The sequence below is a fragment of the Marmota monax genome, unplaced genomic scaffold (assembly GCF_021218885.2).
Source record: "Marmota monax isolate L192 unplaced genomic scaffold, Marmota_monax_Labrador192_F-V1.1 WCK01_AAM20220418_F8-fsc00003, whole genome shotgun sequence".
NCBI lineage: Eukaryota > Metazoa > Chordata > Mammalia > Rodentia > Sciuridae > Marmota > Marmota monax.
This window is the reverse complement of record NW_026694084.1, coordinates 3,793,876-3,815,795: the sequence shown is the minus strand read 5'-3', so window position 1 is coordinate 3,815,795 and position 21,920 is coordinate 3,793,876. Positions and strand designations below refer to the sequence as shown.

Below are 21,920 nucleotides of genomic sequence, written 5' to 3'. Positions count from 1 at the left end.
ATTGTGTGTTGGTTATTTAAATAAATTATCTCTGATTTTTCCATCCATTTTGAAAAGGTAGTTTATCTTCATGAAATACAGAAATGGAGCCCAAGAGGTTAGATGTCTTTCCTAAAATGGCATAACTAGCTTAAGATACACCAGCATGCATTTTCCTGCCATGGTATACTCTGACCCAGTGATACTAAATAGGAAGGAATACATATAAGATACATTTTGGATATAATTTTTAACTACACATATTCAGTAGGATGGAAGCTGAATATTGTAGTTAAAATGGTAGAATTTTAGATTTAGAGACTAGGGAACTGGTGGGGCTGTTGATAGTGAGTTTGATGGGAAAAAGATTAAAATTTTAGATTATTTTTTTTTTAGATTTTTGTATTGTAGTGCTGCAGATCAAACATAGGGCCTCATACATACTAGGCAAGTGCTGTACCATTGAGCTCTGTATCCATGCCTGGTAATTTTATTTATTAATTAAAAAAATTTTTTTTCAGTTGTAGTTGGACACATACCTTTATTTTATTTATTTATTTTTATGTGGTGCTGAGGATTAAACCCAGTGCCGTGAAAATGTTAGGCAAGCAATCTACTGCTGAGCTACAACACCAGCCTGATAATTTTAGTTTTTTGTGTGTTTAGTAGTAAGCCAGATTTGCCCAGTAGGAAGTTGGGAATCTGTTTAGAACCTATTTATGAAAAATACCTTTTTTTTTTTTTTTTTTTGGTGTTGATGATTGAACCCAGAGGTGCTTTATCACTGAGCTACATCCTAGCCCTTTTTTATTTTGAGACAGGGTCTCACCAAGTTGCTTAGGACCTCACTAAGTTTCCAAGACTGGCCTGGAGTTTGCAATCCTTCCAATTTGGGCTCCTAAGTTACTGGGATTACAGGCATGTGTGACTGCAGCTGGCTTATGAAAAATGCTTTTGAAAGTGAGAGTACAGTTCCAGGAGGGGCAATATAAGTAAAAATAAAACAAAATCTATTGTCTGTTCTCAGAGGGATTTGTAATCTGGTAGGGAAGTTAAACTTTTAATTTACCTTAAAGGGATATGAGTGGTGCAAAGTGAATTACAAATTATGTTTGTAGTTTGTATGATACTCTTATAAAAATGAAAAAATAAATATTTTAGTAAATTTAAATTTCATTCTAGAAAAATTAGAAAATGCTGAAAAGCTATGCTTTTTTTTTTTTTTTAATATTTATTTATTTAATTTTTTTTTAGTTTTCGGCAGACACAACATCCTTGTTTGTATGTGGTGCTGAGGATCGAACCCAGGCCGCACGCATGCCAGTCGAGCGCGCTACCGCTTGAGCCACATCCCAGCCCCGAAAAGCTATGCTTTCATAGTATCACCTTTCTTAGTGACAACTGTCATTAATACTATTTGCTCATTCTGTATCTTTATGTATTTTGCAATAATCCCCTTTTTATTACATAAGGAAGTTTTAAACATTTATAAGGCCAATCCTCTTGGGTTTCAGAAGATAAGCAGTTAAATTTATTAACAGACTTTGATGATGGGGAAATAATGTTCCAATAAATGAATAAAACACTTAACATTGCAAATCAAGAATGCAAGGTAGGGCTGGGATATAGCTCAGTTGGTAGATCGTGCTTGCCTTGGCATGCACAAGGCCCTGGGTCCAATCCCCAGTACCACACACACACACACACAAAAAAAAAAAACAAGGTAAAACTAAAATTAACATAACATATATCTGAAAAATTGTTTAAAGTCAGATTTAAGTAGGACTAGCTGGTAAATAAGTATATGAGTAGAGAGATGCTATATTTTGATATTCCTGTTGATATGATGTAAATTCCTTTCTTTCTCCCCCACACCTATTATAGTCAGTATTAGAATTTTATAGGTGTAATTAATGGTTTTCTTTATATTAATATTTACCAAATCTTCTAGTGAATATGATTATGCTTAAACATATGAACCCACTACCTACATTAATGTTCCAGTACTGTTTGTGGTTTCTGTTTTCACCTGTGTTGTGCATCCTTGTACATCGAGAAATTTGCATATATATCACTTAAAAAGTAAACTTCATTTAAAAAAATTTTCTTTTTTTGACTATGTCATACATGTATGAGGTACAAATTCAAAAGGTACAAAAGAGTATTCAGTAAAATATTTAAAATTGGCTGTATAATATTTATGTAAATAGTAATGTTATTATTTATTTACTAAGTTCTCATACATTTAGATTTCTGGCTTTATAAACAGTGTTGTGATATTCTTGGGCCTAAATTATTTTATACATCTTTACTTCTTTAATATTACTTTTCAGAGTAGAATGGTTGGGTTAAAATATAGTCTTGAGGAGGTGGTCAGTGCTGGAAAGTTCTTTGTAATGATCATTTTAGAGTTTATGAAACTATATTGTAACTCATCTGCATTAGTGATAGAAACAGATAAGATAGCTAAGGGAGTGGGTAGAAAGAGAAGACAAGGTAGTTCTAGAGATAAGGAGCTGTAGATAGCTATGCTGTGATCTTTAAATGCACAATAACTCCTATGGATAAATGTGTCTTAGTCATAGAATCTGACCAGTCTGTTCTTCACATTTCTGTTACCTGACTGATCATAAACCTTCCATGATTTCCTATTGTCATCCTGCTTGTATTTTTTATAACCCTCTAAGAACAATTTGATCCCCTTTAAGCACCTATTAAAAGTTCTTCATTCATTAAAAAATATGCCAGACATTGTGAATATACAGTAACTGAGACTTGGTTCTCATCTCCTTGCAACATATATTTTAATGAGGAGAGTTAAAAGAGTCAATTACAATTCAGTTTGATAAGGGACTTTGGGTACACAAGGGAGAAGTGCTTAACTAGGCTTGATCAACTTTCTCTTGAAAGTTATAATCCCAGCTGTTCCAGAGGCTGACACAGGAGGATCACAAGTTTGAGGCCAACCTCTGCAAGTTGTGAGACCTTGTCTTGGGCTTGGGATGTAGCTAAGTGGTAGAGTACCCTTGGGTTCAGTCTCCAGTAAAGAAAAGAAAGTTGACATCTACAGGGAGTTGGGGCAGAGGGGTATCAGAAGGTTCTAAACCAGGAGAACAGCATAAATGAGGGCATGAAGTTGGAAAAGAGCATGGTATGCTAGGGGTATAAGTTTGGAGTGATTAAGAAGCCAATCTTATCTATAAGACCCAGGAATTTGGCTTGGCTATAGGAAAGAGCAGGGGGATGATATGTTTATAATTTAGGGAGAACATGTTGCAGTAGGAGAATGGGTTGGAGGGGAGCAAGAAAAAAAGCACAAAACCAGCTAGTTTGTTTGTTTGCTAAAAAGGACTGTTTATTAATAAACATAATGGAAATTTATAGCAAGTGAGGAGCTAAAAGTAATATATTTGTAAGAATAGGTCTACTACCATTATTAAGGTATAAAAGACTCCTATGATTTAAAGTAAAGATAAGCCCCATAGAAAAAAGTCTATAAAATATTTGAGCAGATAATTCACAAAAGCAGAAACAAAAGTCAATATATGGAAAATATTATTACTTACTAGTAATTAAATGAGATTATTAAAAGTAACAAATAATAACATTTATTACCTCTCAAATTGGATATTTTTTTTAAAAAAAAATTGTAATTCCTACAATGGTTCTGAATGTTGAATGTACACATGCTCATATCCAGAGAATCTAAACTGATAAATTTAGAGTGTGTGAAGCTCGTATGGAAAGTGACTATATGATCTATATTCCAAAATTCCATTCATATCCTTTGATCAAGCAATTTCATTTCTAGGAATGAGTCCTAAACAAACAATTATTGATATACTAAAGATATTCTATAATGATGCCCACTATGCAATTATTTATTTATTTAATTATTTAATTTATGTATAACAGCTGAATGCATTACAATTCTTATTACATATATAGAGCTTAATTCTTCATATCTCTGGTTGTATACATAGTATACTCACACCAATTTGTGTCTTCATACCCAAAGGACTTAAAAACTGCATACTACAGGGACACAGCCACATCAATGTTTATAGCAGCACAATTCGCAATAGCTAAATTGTGGAACCAACCTAGATTCCCTTCAATAGATGAATAGATAAAAAAAATGTGGCATATATACACAATGGAATATTACTCAGCAATAAAAGAGAATAAAATCATGGCATTTGCAGGTAAATGGATGGAGTTAAAGAAGATAATGCTAAGTGAAGTTAGACAATCCCAAAAAACCAAATGCCGAATGTTTTCTTTGATATAAGGAAGCTGATTCATAGTGGGATAGGGAGAGGGAGCATGGGAGGAATAGATGAACTCTAGATAGGGCAGAGGGGTGGGAGGGGAGGGGAGAGGGCATGGGGTAATTAATGATGGTTGAATATGATGATCATTATTATCCAAAATACATGTATGAAGGATTGTTCTTGATATAATTCGGATTAGAGTGATGTAGTCATAGAATTAAAGGAATGACAACAGGAATGAAGGGAAATATAGATATGAGAGTTATTTAGAATATAATCACTAGGGCGCTGGGATTGTAGCTTAGTGGTAGAGCACTTGCCTAGCATGTGTGAGGCACTGGGTTCAATTCTCAGCACCACATAAAAATAAATAAATAAATAAAATAAAGGTATTGTCTCTATCTACAACTAAAAATATTTAAAAAAAGAATGTAATCACTAGGAATTGGTGTTTGAATGAATGGATGATTTAGATGAGAATGAGAAACAAAAGGATAATTTCTTGGGCATTGTGTGGATAATAATGCCATCAGTAATGTAGGAGAGTTAGGTTTTGGAATTGCTGCGTTTTGGGTGCCTGAGGGACATTCAGGTGAAGATACCTAGTTGTGTATAACAGTCAGGTGGAGATACCTAGTTGTGTATAACAGTCAGGGGCTCAGGAGAGAGGTCCCAGATGGGGATACAGATATGAAGTTGCCTTCTGGCTGTGGATGAATTATTTCATGTAATTCTGATAGTTGTGCTCAGCTACTTTGCCCTACATTCCTTTCTCATTTTGCTCTCTAGGCATGGTGAACTATGCTTGCAATTTCTTGAACCTTCCAAGTTCTTCTTTACATTCTTTTTGTACATGCTTTCTTTCTCCTTTTGCCAAGAAAGCTCTCTCTTCCACTGATTCTTGTTTTCTTAGAAGACTTACTTAACTTAGGTACAACTTCTTTGGGGATACCTTCCCTGACACATCTTTTCTTCCCCCCAAAATGGTTGCTCAAAATCTGAGCTAGGTAAGTACCCTTTTGAGTTTTTTAAAGCATCTTGTCTGTACTGTTTGTATGATGGCATTTTCTCTATTTTCTGAAGTAAGTTGTTTTATATTTCTTTTATATAAAAGGAATGTGATTTTTTTTTTCAGTTATAGGTGGACACAATATCTTTATTTTATTTGTATGTGGTGCTAGGAATTGAACCCAGTGCTTCCACGCATGGTAGGCGAGCACTCTTCCTCTGAGCCACAGCCCCAACCCCTTGAATGTGGTATTTGTTGACTGTATAAGGTATAATCATAATAATTGGGATACAAGATCAGCTCTAACAAAAAACAAACGTAATAGTAGCTTTACATAAAATAGGATTTCTCTTTCAGTAATCTAGTTGAAAATAACCTAGGGCCCATATAACGGTTCTACAGTGTTGGGGACCCAGCCTTTCCATCTGTATCATTTGCTATCCTTTATAACATTGCCTGTATTGCCCATAATAGCTCATTATAACGTCTATATTCTAGACCATTGGAAGAACAAGTGGAAGATAGGTCCAAAAGTCTGAACCTTCTCTTTAAGGGCATGGCCCAGAATTGCTTACATCATTTTCATTTATATCAAGGAATTTAATAGTCACATGTTCACATTTGCATCTTGGGAATCTGGGAAATAGCCTTTGGTTCACTTATGCCCAGCTAAAATTTCTCTAGAAGAAGAGGAAAGTGGATATTGGAGAATAATTAGCAGTTAGTCTCACTTTAAGTTTATTCCATTTATTTTATTCCAATGAGAGTTTGAAGTACATTTGAATAGTGAACATATTACTGGCAGATTTCTATGCCTGTATATTATAATTTCCAAGTTTAAAATGCAAAATTAGGAAGTCATCTGTTATATTTCCAGGGAAGCCTAACCTGAACATGTTATTCCTTTGGTCTGTTATGGTAGGCATGATATTCTTTGCAGCTTCAAGACTTAGCCTTTCCAAATGCAAATAATGTGAACCTATGGTGAACTTAACCACTAAATAAAATGATGGTTGATTGAAATGCTAGGCGAAAATGATGAAAAATATTCCAAATCAATGTGAATTTTTTTTTATTGATCACAAGAGTTGCATTTTTCTAATAAAAATGTTACATAGGGATAAGTATGTAATAAATATAATTTATGCTGTCCATTTAATTTTTTTTTTTTTTGGTGGGAGTTCCTCAGCTATTCAGTATCTAAATGGTTTTTCTGATCCTTTGACATTATTTAGTATGTAAAATTTAGAGTAAGCTAATTAAGTATAGATCTGCAACCTTTTAACCAGAAATTCAAAAATTCAGAAATTAAAAGTTTTAAGTATTATTTTTGCAAATAATAAAACCTTGAAACTGTCCTGAATTCATTTAGCTATACAATCTAATTTGAACCAATATTATACTAGTTTTAATCTTTATTTAGTGTGAATGTTCATACATATTGCTGTAGAAATATTGATGTTTTGATTATAAGATATTGATGTCACAGAAGCTGCTGGAATTCTTAGGTAATATGTAGTATTTGTATCATATACCTTTCTAAAAATACCTTTCTAAAAATTCAAAAAATCAGGATTTTGAAAGGCAACTGGCTCCAAAAGTTTCATTTAAGAGATTGTGAACTATATTGATCTAAGCAAAATATCAGCAGAGAGATAATGCACTGCAGAAAATGTTATATTAAGTGAAAGACTTAACAGGTGCATTTTATCATCAGCCATTAAAAATGATTTATATAGCATTGTAAAATATTTAATGATATGGTTATTTTAAGGTTATTTGTGATGCTTTGAATGAAAATAATTAAAAGATGAGCATATTTTGAATTGGGAAGCATTGTTTTGCTTACAATGTGTCTCTTCTTTCCCTCCTTTTTTAAAGCAAAGTTCTCATATAGATGTGGTTCGTTTTCCATGTGTGGTTTATATCAATGAAGTTCGAGTCATACCCCCAGGAGTGAGAGCCCATAGTAGTCTGCCTGACAATAGAGCATATGGGTAAGTTACTCTCTTTGCAAAACTTTTTTTTTTTTTTTAACTAAAGAATGTCTTAGAAACCTATTCTTGTGGGTATGGGTGTGTGTGTGTGTGTGTGGGGACTGGGGTGCTGACGGATTAAATCCTGGCCCTCACTGTGAGTGCTAGGCTCGTGCTTTATCACTGAGCTACATCCCAGTCCCTGAAACAACTTCTTTTTCTTCTTTTTTTTTTTTTTTAAATTCGTTTTCTTTTAATTTGTTCTTTGTAGTTATACATGATAGTAGAGTCAATTTTGACATATTTGTTCAAATATGGAGTTTTTCTTATTCTAATTTTTGGATCCCAGTCTTATGGATGTACATGATGTTGAGACTCACTGTGGTTGAAACTTAAGTGCAGAATTTTAAGGTACTATTTTGCAAATAATAAAATGTTGTAACTTTATGGTCACTTTGCATTGTAATTAACTCTTAAGTTTTCTTTATAATGCTTATATCATCATAAACTTGAAAGGAGGAATTATTTGACCTAAGTAGTAGGTAAGATTTTTAAAAATTTATCCTTTTTTTTAAAAAGTTGATAGAAATGCATTTACATTTTACAAAATATTATGGGATAACATAATCAAGTGTATAAAGTGTTTTTTTTGTGTGTGGGGGGGTACTGGGGATTGAACTCAGGGGCACTTTATCACTGAGTCACATCCCCAGCCTTATTTTGTATTTTATTTAAAGACAGGGTCTCAGTGAGTTCCTTAGTGCCTTGCTTTTGCTGAGGCTAGCTTTGCTGGCTTTTTTTTTTTTGCGATTCTCTTGCCTCAGCCTCCCAAGCCAGCAGGATTACAGGCGTGTGCAAACCATGCCCAGCGATAAAGTATTTTTAATTTTACTTCAAAAAAATTTTTTTATAGTTGTAAATGGACAGAATGCCTTTATATTATTTATTTATTTTTATATGGTGCTTAGGATTAAACCCAGTGCCTCACACCTGCTAGGCAAGTGCTCTGCCACTGAGCTACAGCCCTAGCCCTTTAATTTGACTTTTTCCTTGAAAATAAATAAGAATTAGTTTAAATATTTAGAAATGTATTTTTAACGCATTATTTAAATTTTTTTGTGATGCCAGTTTTTACAACTCAGTGATCTTAGTTCAGTACATGTATCTTTTTATAAATTAGTAGCTTCAAATGAACCATTAATTGTAATTACTAAGTAATTATTTGGTACTTTCTCTTTCTTAGGTTCTGTGGGAATTAAAATGTAAGACCTTCATCCTGACATGGAGATACAAATAACTTTAACAACCGACAAAAACAGAGAACTTAATATGAATCATTATTTTAATACATGGATTAGAGTTATGAGCCACATTTTGGCTGTAGGAACATGAATACATATAATAAATATATCTTATGCATTTTTAATTTATAGCCTGGATATTATTTTTATGTGTCAATACCACATTCCATTCTATAGATACTATGGGTAGCTCAATTTCTGTTACATAAAAGAGTTATACCTACTATTTCATGGTTTTAAGGGACAGAATCAAAATTAAAGGCTTATTTCTTCCTGTGAAAAATAGTTGTTTTCTTACAGAAATAGTCATAAAATCTTCAGAAGTACTATTCAGAAATTAAAACATAAAAATAAAACAGGCATGTTTAATGTTTTTAAAGAGAATTCATTGTTATTCACTTTATATATTTTTTCACTTAAAAGAAATTAAAACTCATGTTTTCCTGTACATTTCTTCCTACTTTTCTTATCACATGTAGAATGTAAAAGAGAGGGTAATGATAGCATATACCACAGTTTTGTTTAATTACAATGCTTTTGACCAAGAAAGATTTATTAGTTATGTATTGTTCTTTAACAAATAACTGCAGATTTTTACAGTCTGAAACAGTAAAAATTTATTTTATTATATTGTTTTTGAGGGTCAGGAGTTGTAGGGGCTTAGCTGGCTCAGGTTCCCTCCTGAAGTTGTAGTCAAGATGCAGGTCAGAGCTACCGTCTTACCTACAGTTTTAGAAGATTTGAGTGAGACTGGAGAGTTTGCTTAGAAACTCACTTGTGGGCTGGGGATGTGGCTCAAGCGGTAGCACACTCGTCTGGCATGCGTGTGGCCCGGGTTTGATCCTCAGCACCACACACAAATAAAGATGTTGTGTCCGCTGAAAACTAAAAAAAATACATATTAAAAAAAAAAAGTCAATGGGCAATTAAAAAAAAAAAAGAAAAGAAAAGAAACTCACTTGTGTGTTGCTAAGAGATCCACCCCATGGGGATCCATTCTTCTCACGTCATGACATGGCTTCTTCAGGAATGATCCAAAAGTGAGAGAGCGGGCTCAGGAAGGAAGCCACAATCAGTGTGTTTTATAACTTAGTGTTAGAACTGAAACTATAGCTTTTACCATATTCTGTTGGTTACATACTATAGGACAGTGTGGGAAGGGACTCTCCAGGTTGTGAATACTAGGAAATGGGCCATCTTGGAAGTTGGCCACCATAGCAGGCAAAATTGATTTCTGTCATTAGCTGCAATGGATATGAATATTTATTACATTGCACCACTGTGCCTGGAGACATTTCTTTCTTTTTTTTTTTTTTTCTTGGAGACAAAGGAAAAAAAAGATTTATTGCTTTGCCAGCAAAGGAGAAACACAGGGGACTCCTGTCCTAAAGGCTGTGATTCTGCCCATCATCAGGAACAGGGGGTTTTATAGAGGTGATTCATGGGCTACATTCCACATGTTCTCTGTTGGAGTTGTGATTGACTTCTTAATTTGGGAGATAGTCATTCTGAGATTTTCCAGTACCATCCCCAAAGTCTGGATTGCTTCGTTCCTGTGGTAGGTGTGCACTCAAGGACAGATAAATCTGCCTAAAATGGGAAAGAAGGTAATCCTATTTTCCCTGAGGTTAGGGATGGGAGAGATTAGGAAGACAGGAAGAGAAAGAAACATGTTCATTTTAAAATAAGTTGCAGTGGCAGAGCAGCAAGGGCTATATTCAAAGAATAAAGTAGACCACTGTTATAAGAACATTGTAGAACACTTCCCCTGGTTTATCACCAGGAAATAGAAAGGAAGGTCCTTTTCCAGGAGTAGGGACCATGGCTAGGTGACTAATTTGACATTATTTTAAGTAACAGGTATCATTTGTGTAGGACAAATTCAGGGCTGAAGGCTGTCCAAGTGGGAAGCCCATGTGCCAATCCTCCTGTGTTTTGGTGTGGGTCTCTATGGCTGGCCCAGGCTGATATTCAAATCTGCAGGGCTGCCAAGTGAGGTGAGAGCAGTGGAAAGGCAGAATTGATAGCCAACCCTGCTTCTTCCAGGAGTCTTTTGCATAAATCCTGTGTGCTCCAGCACACTTTTATGATAGAGATTCTTGGACCTGATATTCTGGGTTAAGTGTCTTTGTGTTTAATCCTTAGAGATGTTGCCAAGTTGTATTCCACTCCATTTTACTCTGTCTTAACCAATTATAAATGTCATTTATCTTTGCCAGTTTGGTAGATGAGAAATTATATTAATGACTAAATCGTCACTTTTTGGGAAGAGGCACCAGTCCTCAGAGAGGGACTAGATCTTAATATGTAGAGAGAAACGACTGAGCATGAGTCCTGGTAGGCCAGCTCTTTTCTCCTGGCTCACAGCCTGGATTCTTACCTAGGGCAGATACATTGACACCTTTATGCCTATCCCAACTATGTGGCATCTTCCTGTCCTATGCATGATGGCACATCCAAGTGGACTTCTTACCCATATCTACCACTGCTGGTTTCTAACCACACTGCCTTCTGGTGTTTACACCACAGTTACATGTCTGCTAGTAGTTAGCTGTGGCTAGATGCCATTTCATGGTCTAGCCATACTATGGAATACATTTTGACCTTAATAGTGTTGCTGAAAGCTCAGTCTTTGTCCCCGATGCCAATCCAATAATGAGGACACAGTTTTGAGAAAAAAGAAAAAGAAGGTTTATTGCTTTGCTAGCAAAGAAGAACACAAGGACTCCTGTCCCAAAGGCTATATACTATATCTTTTATATCAGCAGAACAGGGGTCTTTTAAAGAGGTAACTCAAAGGCTACATTCCAAGTGTTCTCTTGTTTTTTTTTGGTATTGGGGATTAAACCCTACTCTACTACTGAGCTATACTCCCAGAGTCTTGAGACAGAGTCTTGTTAAGTTTCTAAGGCTGGCTGGTCTGCAACTTGTGATTCTCCTGCCTCAGGTTTCCAACGTAGCTGGGATTATAGGCCTGTGCCACCACAACCGTCTTCCATATTTGATTCTTTACATTGTTTTTCAGTGACTAAGACCTGAGCCTTTGGGAGCTCAAAAGTTTTTTCTTAAGACATTGGAGGCCATGGTCTAGTATAAAGAGGAAATATAGGAGGAAGACAGTAGAGTTGCTAGACACATAGTGGTTGAATTCAAGTAAAGTAAATGTATGCTGTTACTTTGACTCTATCCTTTTTTGTATTTTTGTTTGTTTTATATTATATGAGTACTTTTATAGTGTTAAGTATTATTTGAATATATGATTTATAATAGCTGCATCGTCTATAATGAATGACTATGCTATAATTGATTTGACAGTCCTTTGATAATGGGACCATTAGATGATTTTTAGTTTTGAAATTATAGGTAATAGCATGTTTAACATGCTTTTGAAAAAAGTCTTTGATTGATATCAGTATTTTCATAGAAATATTCTAGATTATGTCAAATGATAAGAATTTTTTTTTCAGATTTCTGAATTTTATTGCCACATTGCCTTTCAGAATGATTGTACCTGTTTGTACTTCTATCAGAAGTTCATGAAGGAATCATTTTTGTAGTACTTTTTTATGCAAATGAACAATAAAGCATGTGATATTTAAAATCAAAATTTTAGTTGAGCCTAAGGAATTTCAGTCAAGGTGCTATGATATAGTATCTTTTACATTAAGTATAAGAAGATTTTAGTCTAATACAAATTAAAGAGGATTTAATCTTAACTATAAAATCTACCAAAAAAGAGAAAACTCAAAATTGGAAAATTGTTACTATACAAATTTTAATTTAGGCTTTATGATTCTTTTTGCTGATAAACAGAACACTAGATGTCACAATAATTATCTTTAAACACATTAAAACTTGAAATATTTAAGGTAATTACCAAGTAGCAAATGAAAAATGATTCAAATAATCTGGATTTTGATGATTAAAATTTTATCTTTAATATTTCTTTATTTATTGGAATTAAACCCAGTGGCACTTTACCATCGAGCAACATTGAGACAGGGTCTTGTTAAGTTCCTAAGGCTAGCCTTGAATTTGTGGTCCTCTTGCCAGGTCACTGGGATTACAGGTATGCGCCACTACACCCAGACTATTTTTAATAATAAAGTAAACAGTTGGTTACTTGAATTGAATATGAATAGATTTCATTAAATACCATAGTTAACTGTGTACTTTTGTTACTTAAACCTTAGGATATTATGTCCTAATTCTAGGATTGCTCTTAACTTTGTACTTGATATATTTTTATTTTAATATAGAACTAATTGTTAGAAAGGCTGATATTTGTACCTTTTTTTCATTCACAGGGAGACATCTCCGCATACATTTCAGTTAGACTTATTCTTCAACAATGTAAGCAAACCAAGTGCCCCAGTTTTTGATAGGTTGGGAAGGTATGTACCTGCTAGGTAATTTCATCAGGAACTCAGGAGTTAATAAGCAAAATGTTTTCATTCTTTAGATGGGATAAAAGCCCTTTTCTGGTGGTAGACCTGCATTCTAGGATTAATTTTTATTGATTGATAATACAAAGGAAATGTCAAATTTCTAAGAAGATGCTGAGTTGACAGAATAAAATTTTATATGTGTGAAACATTAGCCACCTTTTGTTTACTTTTTACTTGTACATGCATTTCTTATACACATGCTACTATCATGATTTGTTAGTCATCTAATTTGGGAAAGATTGCTTTTTTTAAAAAAAATTTTTTTAGTTGTCAATGGACTTTATTTTGTTTATTTATATGCAGTGCTGAGAATCGAACCCAGTACCTCACACATTGCTAGGCAAGCACTCTACCAATGAGCAACAATCCCAGCCCAGAAAGATTGCTTTAAAGAAATTAAATAGCAAATGAGAGCTATTATTTTGAGGGCGTCTTTTATGTCACACTACTGCACAATTTGAAATTCTGTAGTAACATTTTGGAAAATGAGACTTTTGGGATTATTTAATACATGCTAGATATTATTAGTAATGGTTGTTAACATGTCTGCAATCAAATTGATCATTGAGTGGGTTTATTTAGAACTCACTTTTAAAGATCAATAAAGTAAAAAAAAAAATTAAGGCAGTTTAAAAATGGAAAATTTTCTCTTCCTCTCTGCAATTAGAAGCTTCTTCCACCTCATTTTTTTTTAATTGCTCCTTTTCATTTATTATGAAGTTGATAATTTAACCTTTTTTTCCTCGATTCTCTTTTTTATCGTATTGCTAGAGATTGAACCTAGGTCATTGTGCATGTTAGGCAAGCACCCTACTACCTATCTATTCTCTGCCTGACCTATTTAAAAAAAAAAATATATATATATATATTTATAATATTTATTTATATATTTAGTTGTAGATGGACACAATATCTGTATTTCATTTATTTACTTTTTTTTGATGTGGTGTTGAACCACAATTCCAGCCCCTGCCTGACCTATTTTTAAACGACAGGGAATCAAGATAATCTAAATAGCTATTTTTTCATAAAGTAGGATGTTTTTATGTCAGTACTTAATTGATAAGAAAAGATTGTTTGCTTTCTTTTTGGTTCTGGAAATTGAACTGGTGGCTTTATGTATGTTAAGCGTGCATTCTACACTGAACTGCCCCCAGCCATAGAGTGATTAAAATTTTTCTTCCTAGTATACGTTTTTTTAAAAGACTGTAATGGAGCAGTTATCTACTTTAGCTGTACGTTACAGTCACCTTGAGTACTTGTAAAAATACCCAAAGTCAATTAAACCAGTCCATGGAAATATGATTTATACTTTTTCTTGATGAAGTTTTTGGGGCAGCAAATAAATTTTGTGGTTTATTGAATCCAAACAAAAATATATTATTTGGTTATATTCAGATAGTCAAATTTGGAAAGATTTCTTCATGGTCTGTGATGTTCAGTATTTGAATCTGTATATTTATTTCTACTCTTTTGGCAGCCTGGAATATGATGAGAATACATCTATCATCTTTAGACCCAATTCAAAGGTAATTGTGGAAGTCAGTTTTCACCTTGTTACTGCTGTTTGTTCTCATTTTCATTCACAGTTTTTGATTGAAATAAATCAGTGATACAGAATTTGGTTCTAGTGCTGTACAATGTCATTTCTTGTGTGTGTCCTTTTGTATTCTGAAGTTGTTTTAAAATGGAGCAAGAACATTACAATGTCCTTCTCTACCTAAAGAGTCTAAGAGTCTTTCTCCCCTTAATTTTATATTTGAGTCTGAAGAGGCCAGCATTTGTGCCTTTTTTTTCTTCTTCTTCTTCTTCTTTTTTTTTTAATATTTATTTTTTAGTTGTAGTTAGGCACAACTATTTATTTATGTGGTGCTGAGGATTGAACCTAGTGCCTCTCACATGCGAGGCAAGGGCTCTACCACTGAGCCACAACCCCAACCCTCCCCGTTTCTTGTTTTTTAATGTTTTTTTAGTTGCCTTTTCTTTTATTTAGATGGGCAGGTTCAGCAGATACAAACAGATAAGTTAATAGACATATTGAACCTTAAATAAGGTCTTTTTTAAAAAATACATTCTTCGTTTTTCTTCCTTATGTACTAGAAGTACGTCTTGTTTCTTTACATGCCAAATGCCATTCTAGAAGCATCTAATGGAAGTTAAATGCAAAAATAATAGTGATTTACTAAGGGACTCCTCAACTTACTGTTTGATTTTGGAGGAATGGGTAGATTAAAAATTACGTTTAGATTAAAAATTATCTTCCTTATGTGTTTATCTTCCTTTAAATGGGATTTCTGTTTAGAGTTGCTATCAATCCCTGGGTATAGTCTTTGAGCCTTTCCCCAGTTTTCTGTATAATTTACTAAGGAGAATAATAATTTTTTTCTTCATTATTTGCCTTCAGAAGGGGCTTCAGTGATACTTATTATTTCATTTTACCCATTATGGTGGGGTTGAAAGAAAATTCATAAGCCAAGAGTTTTGGTTTCTTTTTTTAGCACCAGGGATAGAACCCACTGAAAACCACATCCCCAACCCTTTTTATATTTCATTTTGAGACAGGGGCTTGCTGAGTTGCTTAGGGCCTTGCTAAGTTGCTGAGACTGGCTTTGAACTTGTGATCCTCCTGCCTTAGCCTCCTGAGCTGCTGGGATTACAAGTGTGCGCCACTGTGCCCAGCGAGGGGTTTTGATTTCTAATGAAGATTCTTTCAACACTCTCATTTTCATTTGTTAAAAAGAAATGATAATGTTTGTTTTGACCACCTCTCATATTTACTGTGATCATCTAGCAGTTAATGTAGATAAGCTCTGAAAAGCAAAGTTGCTAATTTTGTTTTATAAGGAAAGATTGAAAAGTTAATGGCATTGGTAAAGTCTGATCTTAGGAGAAATTTTCTTTTTAAAAACAATTTGTTTAATGTCTCTGGATAGCCATACTTTTTAAGTACAATGTGGGCACATACAATATACCTCTGGATATAATTTGGGCATTTAAGAAGAATGCTGTACATTTGCATGGACTTTATTTTTGAGAGGAAGCACACAAAAAAATGTATCTCTGTGGCCCCTGTAGCTATTGGTTTAATTTGTTAGCAATAATTCCCACTTAATTTTATTTTCATTGCTCTTTGTTGAGAGTCTGGTTATCCTTTTGAATATGTCTAACAAAATGTATAGGACTGGAAATGTATAGTCTTAGGATAGGTTTAGATATAGAAACCCTAGAGTGCTACATAAAAACTGCCTCTGGGTGAATTTTGCTAATATGAAATTTTGCATCTTTAGCATATTGTAGGGTCTTTAGTTGAACCTTAAAGTAATTTGATTTCAGTTTACTTCTGGCATATTAAAACATCAATTTGAATTATTTCTCCTATCCCCTCAATCAGGTGAATACTGATGGTCTGGTGTTAAGGGGCTGGTATAATTGTCTGACTCTGGCAATATATGGATCAGTGGATAGAGTGATAAGTCATGACAGAGACTCTCCTCCACCTCCACCTCCACCTCCACCACCACCCCAGCCACAGCCAAGTTTGAAAAGGAATCCAAAACATGGTGAGAATTTAAATTCACTTGCCATTGAACATGTCTGTTACAGTAAGAAAAGCTAATTCAAAGAGTGTCTTGATCAAGACAGAAGTGCCTTGATCCTTGCCTAAGACTTGGCAAGATGCCCGTCTCCTGTTCTTTACTGTAAGAATTTATTTTAATGTTAAAGTTCTTTTTTTTTCTTTTTCTTTTTTTGTAGTTTTTAGATGGACAGCATGTCTTTATTTGATTTGTTTATTTTTATGTGGTGCTAAAAATTGAACCCAGTGCCTTACACATGCTAGGCAAGTGCTCTGTCACTGAGCTACAGTTGTAGCCCTTAAAGTTCTTATTTTTTTTCCTCTACTTATAAGCTTTTAAAGTTGTTGGAAGGATGTTCCATTTAAAATGTCAGTGATAGTGCAATCTAGTAACTCTTCTTTTCTTTTTCTTTTTTTTTCCAACAAAACTACCTCTACAAGAATTAAAGAATAGTTAGGAAATTTGCTGTGTATTCCTGAAATCCTTACATTAATGGAATTTTTTTTCAGGAGTGCAGTATAAGTTTGTTTGAATAGATTAATCTTAATAACTAATGCAGATTTCCCCCCTTTTAAGAATCATTAACTGGAAAGAAAAATAAGAACTTCAGTACACTTTTGTTAGGCAGCAGGACTCATGTATCACAGTGTCTTTTCTGCTTACTTTGATATTAATTACTATATGGAGTTGAAATGAAATTCAGGAATACATTTTGAAATTATAATTGAGGCCATGGGAAAATTTTTTGCTTTAAAATTAGTGTTTTATAAGCTCAATTAAAATAGTCTTTGTCTTTAAGCTGATATAATAGTGTGGTGCGAGCTATTTTTCTCTCATGGTGGTCGCACATTGTACTTATTATATCTCTTATATCTTACCTGCTATGCACAGTTAATCTTTTACTTTTTCTTTCATTCTTAGTTTTTTTAAATCAGAGCTTTATGGTTATATGTAGTAGTTGGGTTCATCCCAACAATCTCATACATGCATGGAAATTGATTTCAGTTCATGAATCCCCCCCTTTCCTCCTGTCTTCCCCTCTACTTTTTCTTTTAATCCTTTACTCTTCTATGCTCCTCTTTTTTTTTTTTTTTTTTTTTTACCAGATTGTGAACTCCTTCTGGACAGAAAATATGTTCACTTATAATTATGTCTTTAAAAGCCTTACCATAGTGTCTTATATATATAGTGGCAACTCTAAAATTTTATTATTTACTGACATTTTAAAAATGTAACACATAAGCTCATATATTTTATTTTAAAACCTATTTTATTTTTATTTTTTGGTACTGTGCTTTATCATCGAGCTATATCCCAGTCCTTTTTATTTTTTATTTTGAGTTGCTGAGGGTCTTGCTAAGTTGCTGAGTGAGGCTGGCCTTGAATTTGTGATCTTCCTGCCTTAGCCTCCCAAGTTGCTGGGATTACAGGTGTGCACTACTGCACCTGGAAAAATTTCAATTCAAATTTTTTAATTTTTAAAAATTGATGCATACAAATTATATATATATGAGGTACTATGAGATGTTTTGATACATGTGTGTATTATGTGATGTTCGAATGTTCAAACATTCTATCAAATGCTTATCACTTTTTTAAGATGAGAAAATTCAAAATCCTTTCTTCTAGTTTTAAAAAGTATATATAGTACATTATCATCATCTGTAGTACTATACAATAGAATGCTAGAACTTTTTTCATCCAACTAAATATATATATATATAAATGTAAATATGTATATATATATATATATATATATATGTAAATATATGTTTTAAATTTTTTACATTGAAATAATTATAGACTCATAGGAGGTTGCAAAGAAATGTATGGGAACTCCTGTATATTCTTTAGCCTCACCTAATGTTAACACCTTTTATAATCATAGTATACTATCAAAACTAGAAAATTGGCATTGCTGCAACCTGTAGAGCTTGTTCAGACTTTATCATTTAGACTGTGTTTGTGTGTCCCCCGCTCTGCAATTTTATGTCATGTAGCAAGCTTTGTATGATCACCACCAGAATCAAGACACTCCTTTACCACCATCATAAGATGTCCTTGTGACGGCTCTTTAATGATTGAGCCCATCTTCCCATTTTTAAACTTTGGCAACAACTGATCTGTTTTTTTTTAATAAATATTTATTTTTTTCATTTATTTTTTAGTTGTGGGTGAACACAATATATTTTATTTTTACATGGTGCTGAGGATCGAACCCAGTGCCTCACACATGCTAGTCAAGCGCTCTACCACTGAGCCACCACCCCAGCCCCCAACTGATCTGTTTTTCATATCTGTAATTATAGTCACAAATGTTCCATAAATGGGATCATACAGTATCTTTTTGAGTTGAATTTTTTTTTTCAATATTGGGGGTTGAATTTAGGGCTTTGCTTATGCTGAGCACATGCTCACTGAGCTATACCCAGAGCCCTAAGATTAACTCTATTCAGCATAATTTCCTTAAGAATTGTCCACTTGATTGCACATATTGATATTGATAGTTTGTTCTATTTTTTCAACTGATTAGTGTTACATAGTATGGATATAGTAGTTTTTTTTGTCCTCTCCCTTTTTCATTTTTTTTAAATTTGTTTTTATTTTACCCTTCAGTTTTTTTTTTAGGGTGCTGGGGTTTGAACCCAGGTCTTGCCCTAAGCACATGCTTTATTACTGATCTATACTCCAGCCCATACCACAGTTTATTTAATTTTTCACCATTTAAGGACATTTGAGAGTAGATTCTAATTTTCAGCTATTACAAATGAAGTTCAACATTTGTGTACATTTTCCTGCATTAAAATAGTAGTTATAACTATAGTTATTCATTTTTCTGGGATTATGCCCAAGAGTATATGTATTGTATTTTGGAATATGGGAAGTTGGAAATTCTAATATTACCAATATAAATTAATTAGCAAAATTCTTGTTAAGATTGCATGAAGAAAAAGTTAATATCAATAAATTCTGAAGAGGAAAAATATGAATGATGAAAAACATTTTTCATGCTTTCATTTCACTATACTTTAATAATTTGAAGGTGTCTTTCTCTATCCAATAAAACCTTAGCTGATGGTGAGAAAGAAGATCAGTTTAATGGAAGCCCTCCAAGACCACAGCCAAGGGGACCAAGAACTCCTCCAGGACCTCCTCCACCTGATGATGATGAAGATGATCCTATGCCTTTGCCAGGTATGAATAAAATCAGTACTAAGAAGAAGTCTCCATTTAGAGTTAATTAATGCTTTATAATTAAATGAAAGAAATTATATGCTGACCTTGATAATTCTCTCCCTTTCTTTCATCCTGCTCAGTATTGTGTTTTTCTGTTGGCATATGAATTTGTTAAAAAAAAAAAAAAAAGTTAATTCATTTGAAGCTATACCAGTATTCCTTTGAAAATAAAGTGATAATGTGCTGTAATGTATGTACAGATAAGTACCAATTAAAAATAAGTAGTGTGTATCAGAAGAGATAAAAATCTATAAAGTTACCTAAAGGATAAAAAGAAAAGGATTAGCATATGAATATAAAATAGTAAACTTTATTAATTCTCACTTTATGATATTGTACAATGTGTCGTCGTCCCCCGTCCCCCACCAAATACTGGAGATTGAACCCACCGGTACTTAACTACTGAGCCACACACCCGGCCCTTTTGATTTTTTATTTTGAGACAGGGTCTCACTAAGTTGCTGAGGCTGGCCTTGAACTTATTATGATCCTCTTATTTTGGCCTCCTGAGTTGCTGGGATTATAGGTGTGTGCCACCATGCCCAGCACAATGTATACTCTTTTTTTCTTATTAATACGGTATTTATTTGTCTTCCCTCTGTCAAACCCTGAGCCAGCCACTTTCCCCAGACTCTTAGTATCTTTTAAAAGCAAGTAATTCTGCCACTTTTTAAAAAAATTTATGTGGATACAATATCTTTGTTTTACATTTATGTGGTGCTGAGGATCGAACCCAGTGCCTTGTGCATGCTAGGTGAGTGCTCTACCACTGAGTCACAACCCCAACCCAATTCTTCCACTTTTTAAAAAAGGATTTTTTTGAACTAAATCATCCCAAATGTCATTGAGTAGTTGTGGTATCCAGTGCCTCATGTTATTTAAACTATTAATCTGTCTTAAATCTTTTTTTTTTTTTTTTCCAGTGTCTGGTGACAAGGAAGAGGATGCTCCCCATAGAGAAGATTACTTTGAGCCCATTTCTCCTGATCGAAATTCTGTTCCTCAGGAAGGTCAATATTCTGATGAAGGAGAAGTAGAAGAGGAACAACAAGAAGAAGGAGAAGATGATGAAGATGATGTGGATGTAGAGGAAGAAGAGGATGAGGATGAGGATGATCGACATACAGTAGATAGTATCCCTGAGGAGGAAGAAGAAGATGAAGAAGAAGAAGGTGAAGAGGATGAAGAAGGTGAAGGTGGGACTTTTTGATTTTATGTACTTGAAACTATATGTCTTTTTAAGTAGTGCATGAAGATTTATAGCAAAGATATGTGGGTTTCAAGAAACCCAAATGTTAGGTATCTGAGCCCCAAGATAGAACTATAAATGAAATTTTCATCATTTTTATGTCTACTTTATTCTCTGTCAATTAACTGTTGACAGCTTTAATCTCTGTTTAACCAGTCTAAACTGCTTACCTTTGTCAGTCACATTTCCAATTTCCTGGCAAAGAGATTCTGTTTGGCTTGCTATGATATGAGTTGCTCCTTGATGCCATCAGCTCTGGCCAGGGAAACAGTGTCATGTAGTAAATACATGATAGTTAGGATTTGACAGCTGCTTTCAGAGTAAGGAGTGGTGTTGTAAACTGGATGGAATTCTTAAAGATGTTTGGCACATAGACATTTTAACAAAATACTACATTATTTTTAGAAATGTAGGGATGAATTGAGGGGTGAATTGAAATTTAGGGGTGAATTAAATTTAGGTGTAATTGAGATTTCAGTTACTCAAGGACATATGGCAAAATGATTCAGTTCTTTAGTTAGGTTTTCTTTTTCCTTTGAAAGCCAAAAATGAGAGATATTTGAGTTAATTGACTCTTAATTTGTCCTGTAAATGTTATATGTAATGTTAATACAGTTGTGCAAAATGACAGATAATCTGCTGTGACTTTTTCCTACAGTAATAAGGGTGAGGGTCATTTCAGAATCATAGACCTTTTTACAAAATACACATGTAATTTGATTATTGAGTGATGCTTTTCTTAGTTTCCCTCATTCCCAGATTATCAAATAATATTTTTACATTTATTGGCAAATAAATTTCAACCAGTACTTTTCTTAATCTGAACAATTTGGCAGAGGAGGTGAAAGAATGAGGCTAGTTAATTTTTAATA

The 21,920-nt window shown here is 33.8% G+C and overlaps 1 protein-coding gene across 3 annotated transcripts in view; it reads left to right on the top strand.

The window, feature by feature from the left end:
• Virma (vir like m6A methyltransferase associated) overlaps positions 1-21,920 on the top strand; it is a 65,429-nt gene that overhangs the window by 3,634 nt on the left and 39,875 nt on the right. Inside the window, exons 2-7 of one of the 3 annotated variants that reach the window (XM_046464758.2) lie at positions 7,144-7,259; positions 12,847-12,933; positions 14,468-14,516; positions 16,379-16,547; positions 19,635-19,757; positions 20,723-20,995. In XM_046464758.2, the coding sequence (XP_046320714.1) occupies positions 7,144-7,259; positions 12,847-12,933; positions 14,468-14,516; positions 16,379-16,547; positions 19,635-19,757; positions 20,723-20,995 (817 nt within the window). Of the gene's footprint in view, positions 1-7,143; positions 7,260-12,846; positions 12,934-14,467; positions 14,517-16,378; positions 16,548-19,634; positions 19,758-20,722; positions 20,996-21,920 lie in introns of those variants that run through there. The other 2 variants (XM_058585622.1, XM_046464760.2) reach the window with 2 other exon arrangements.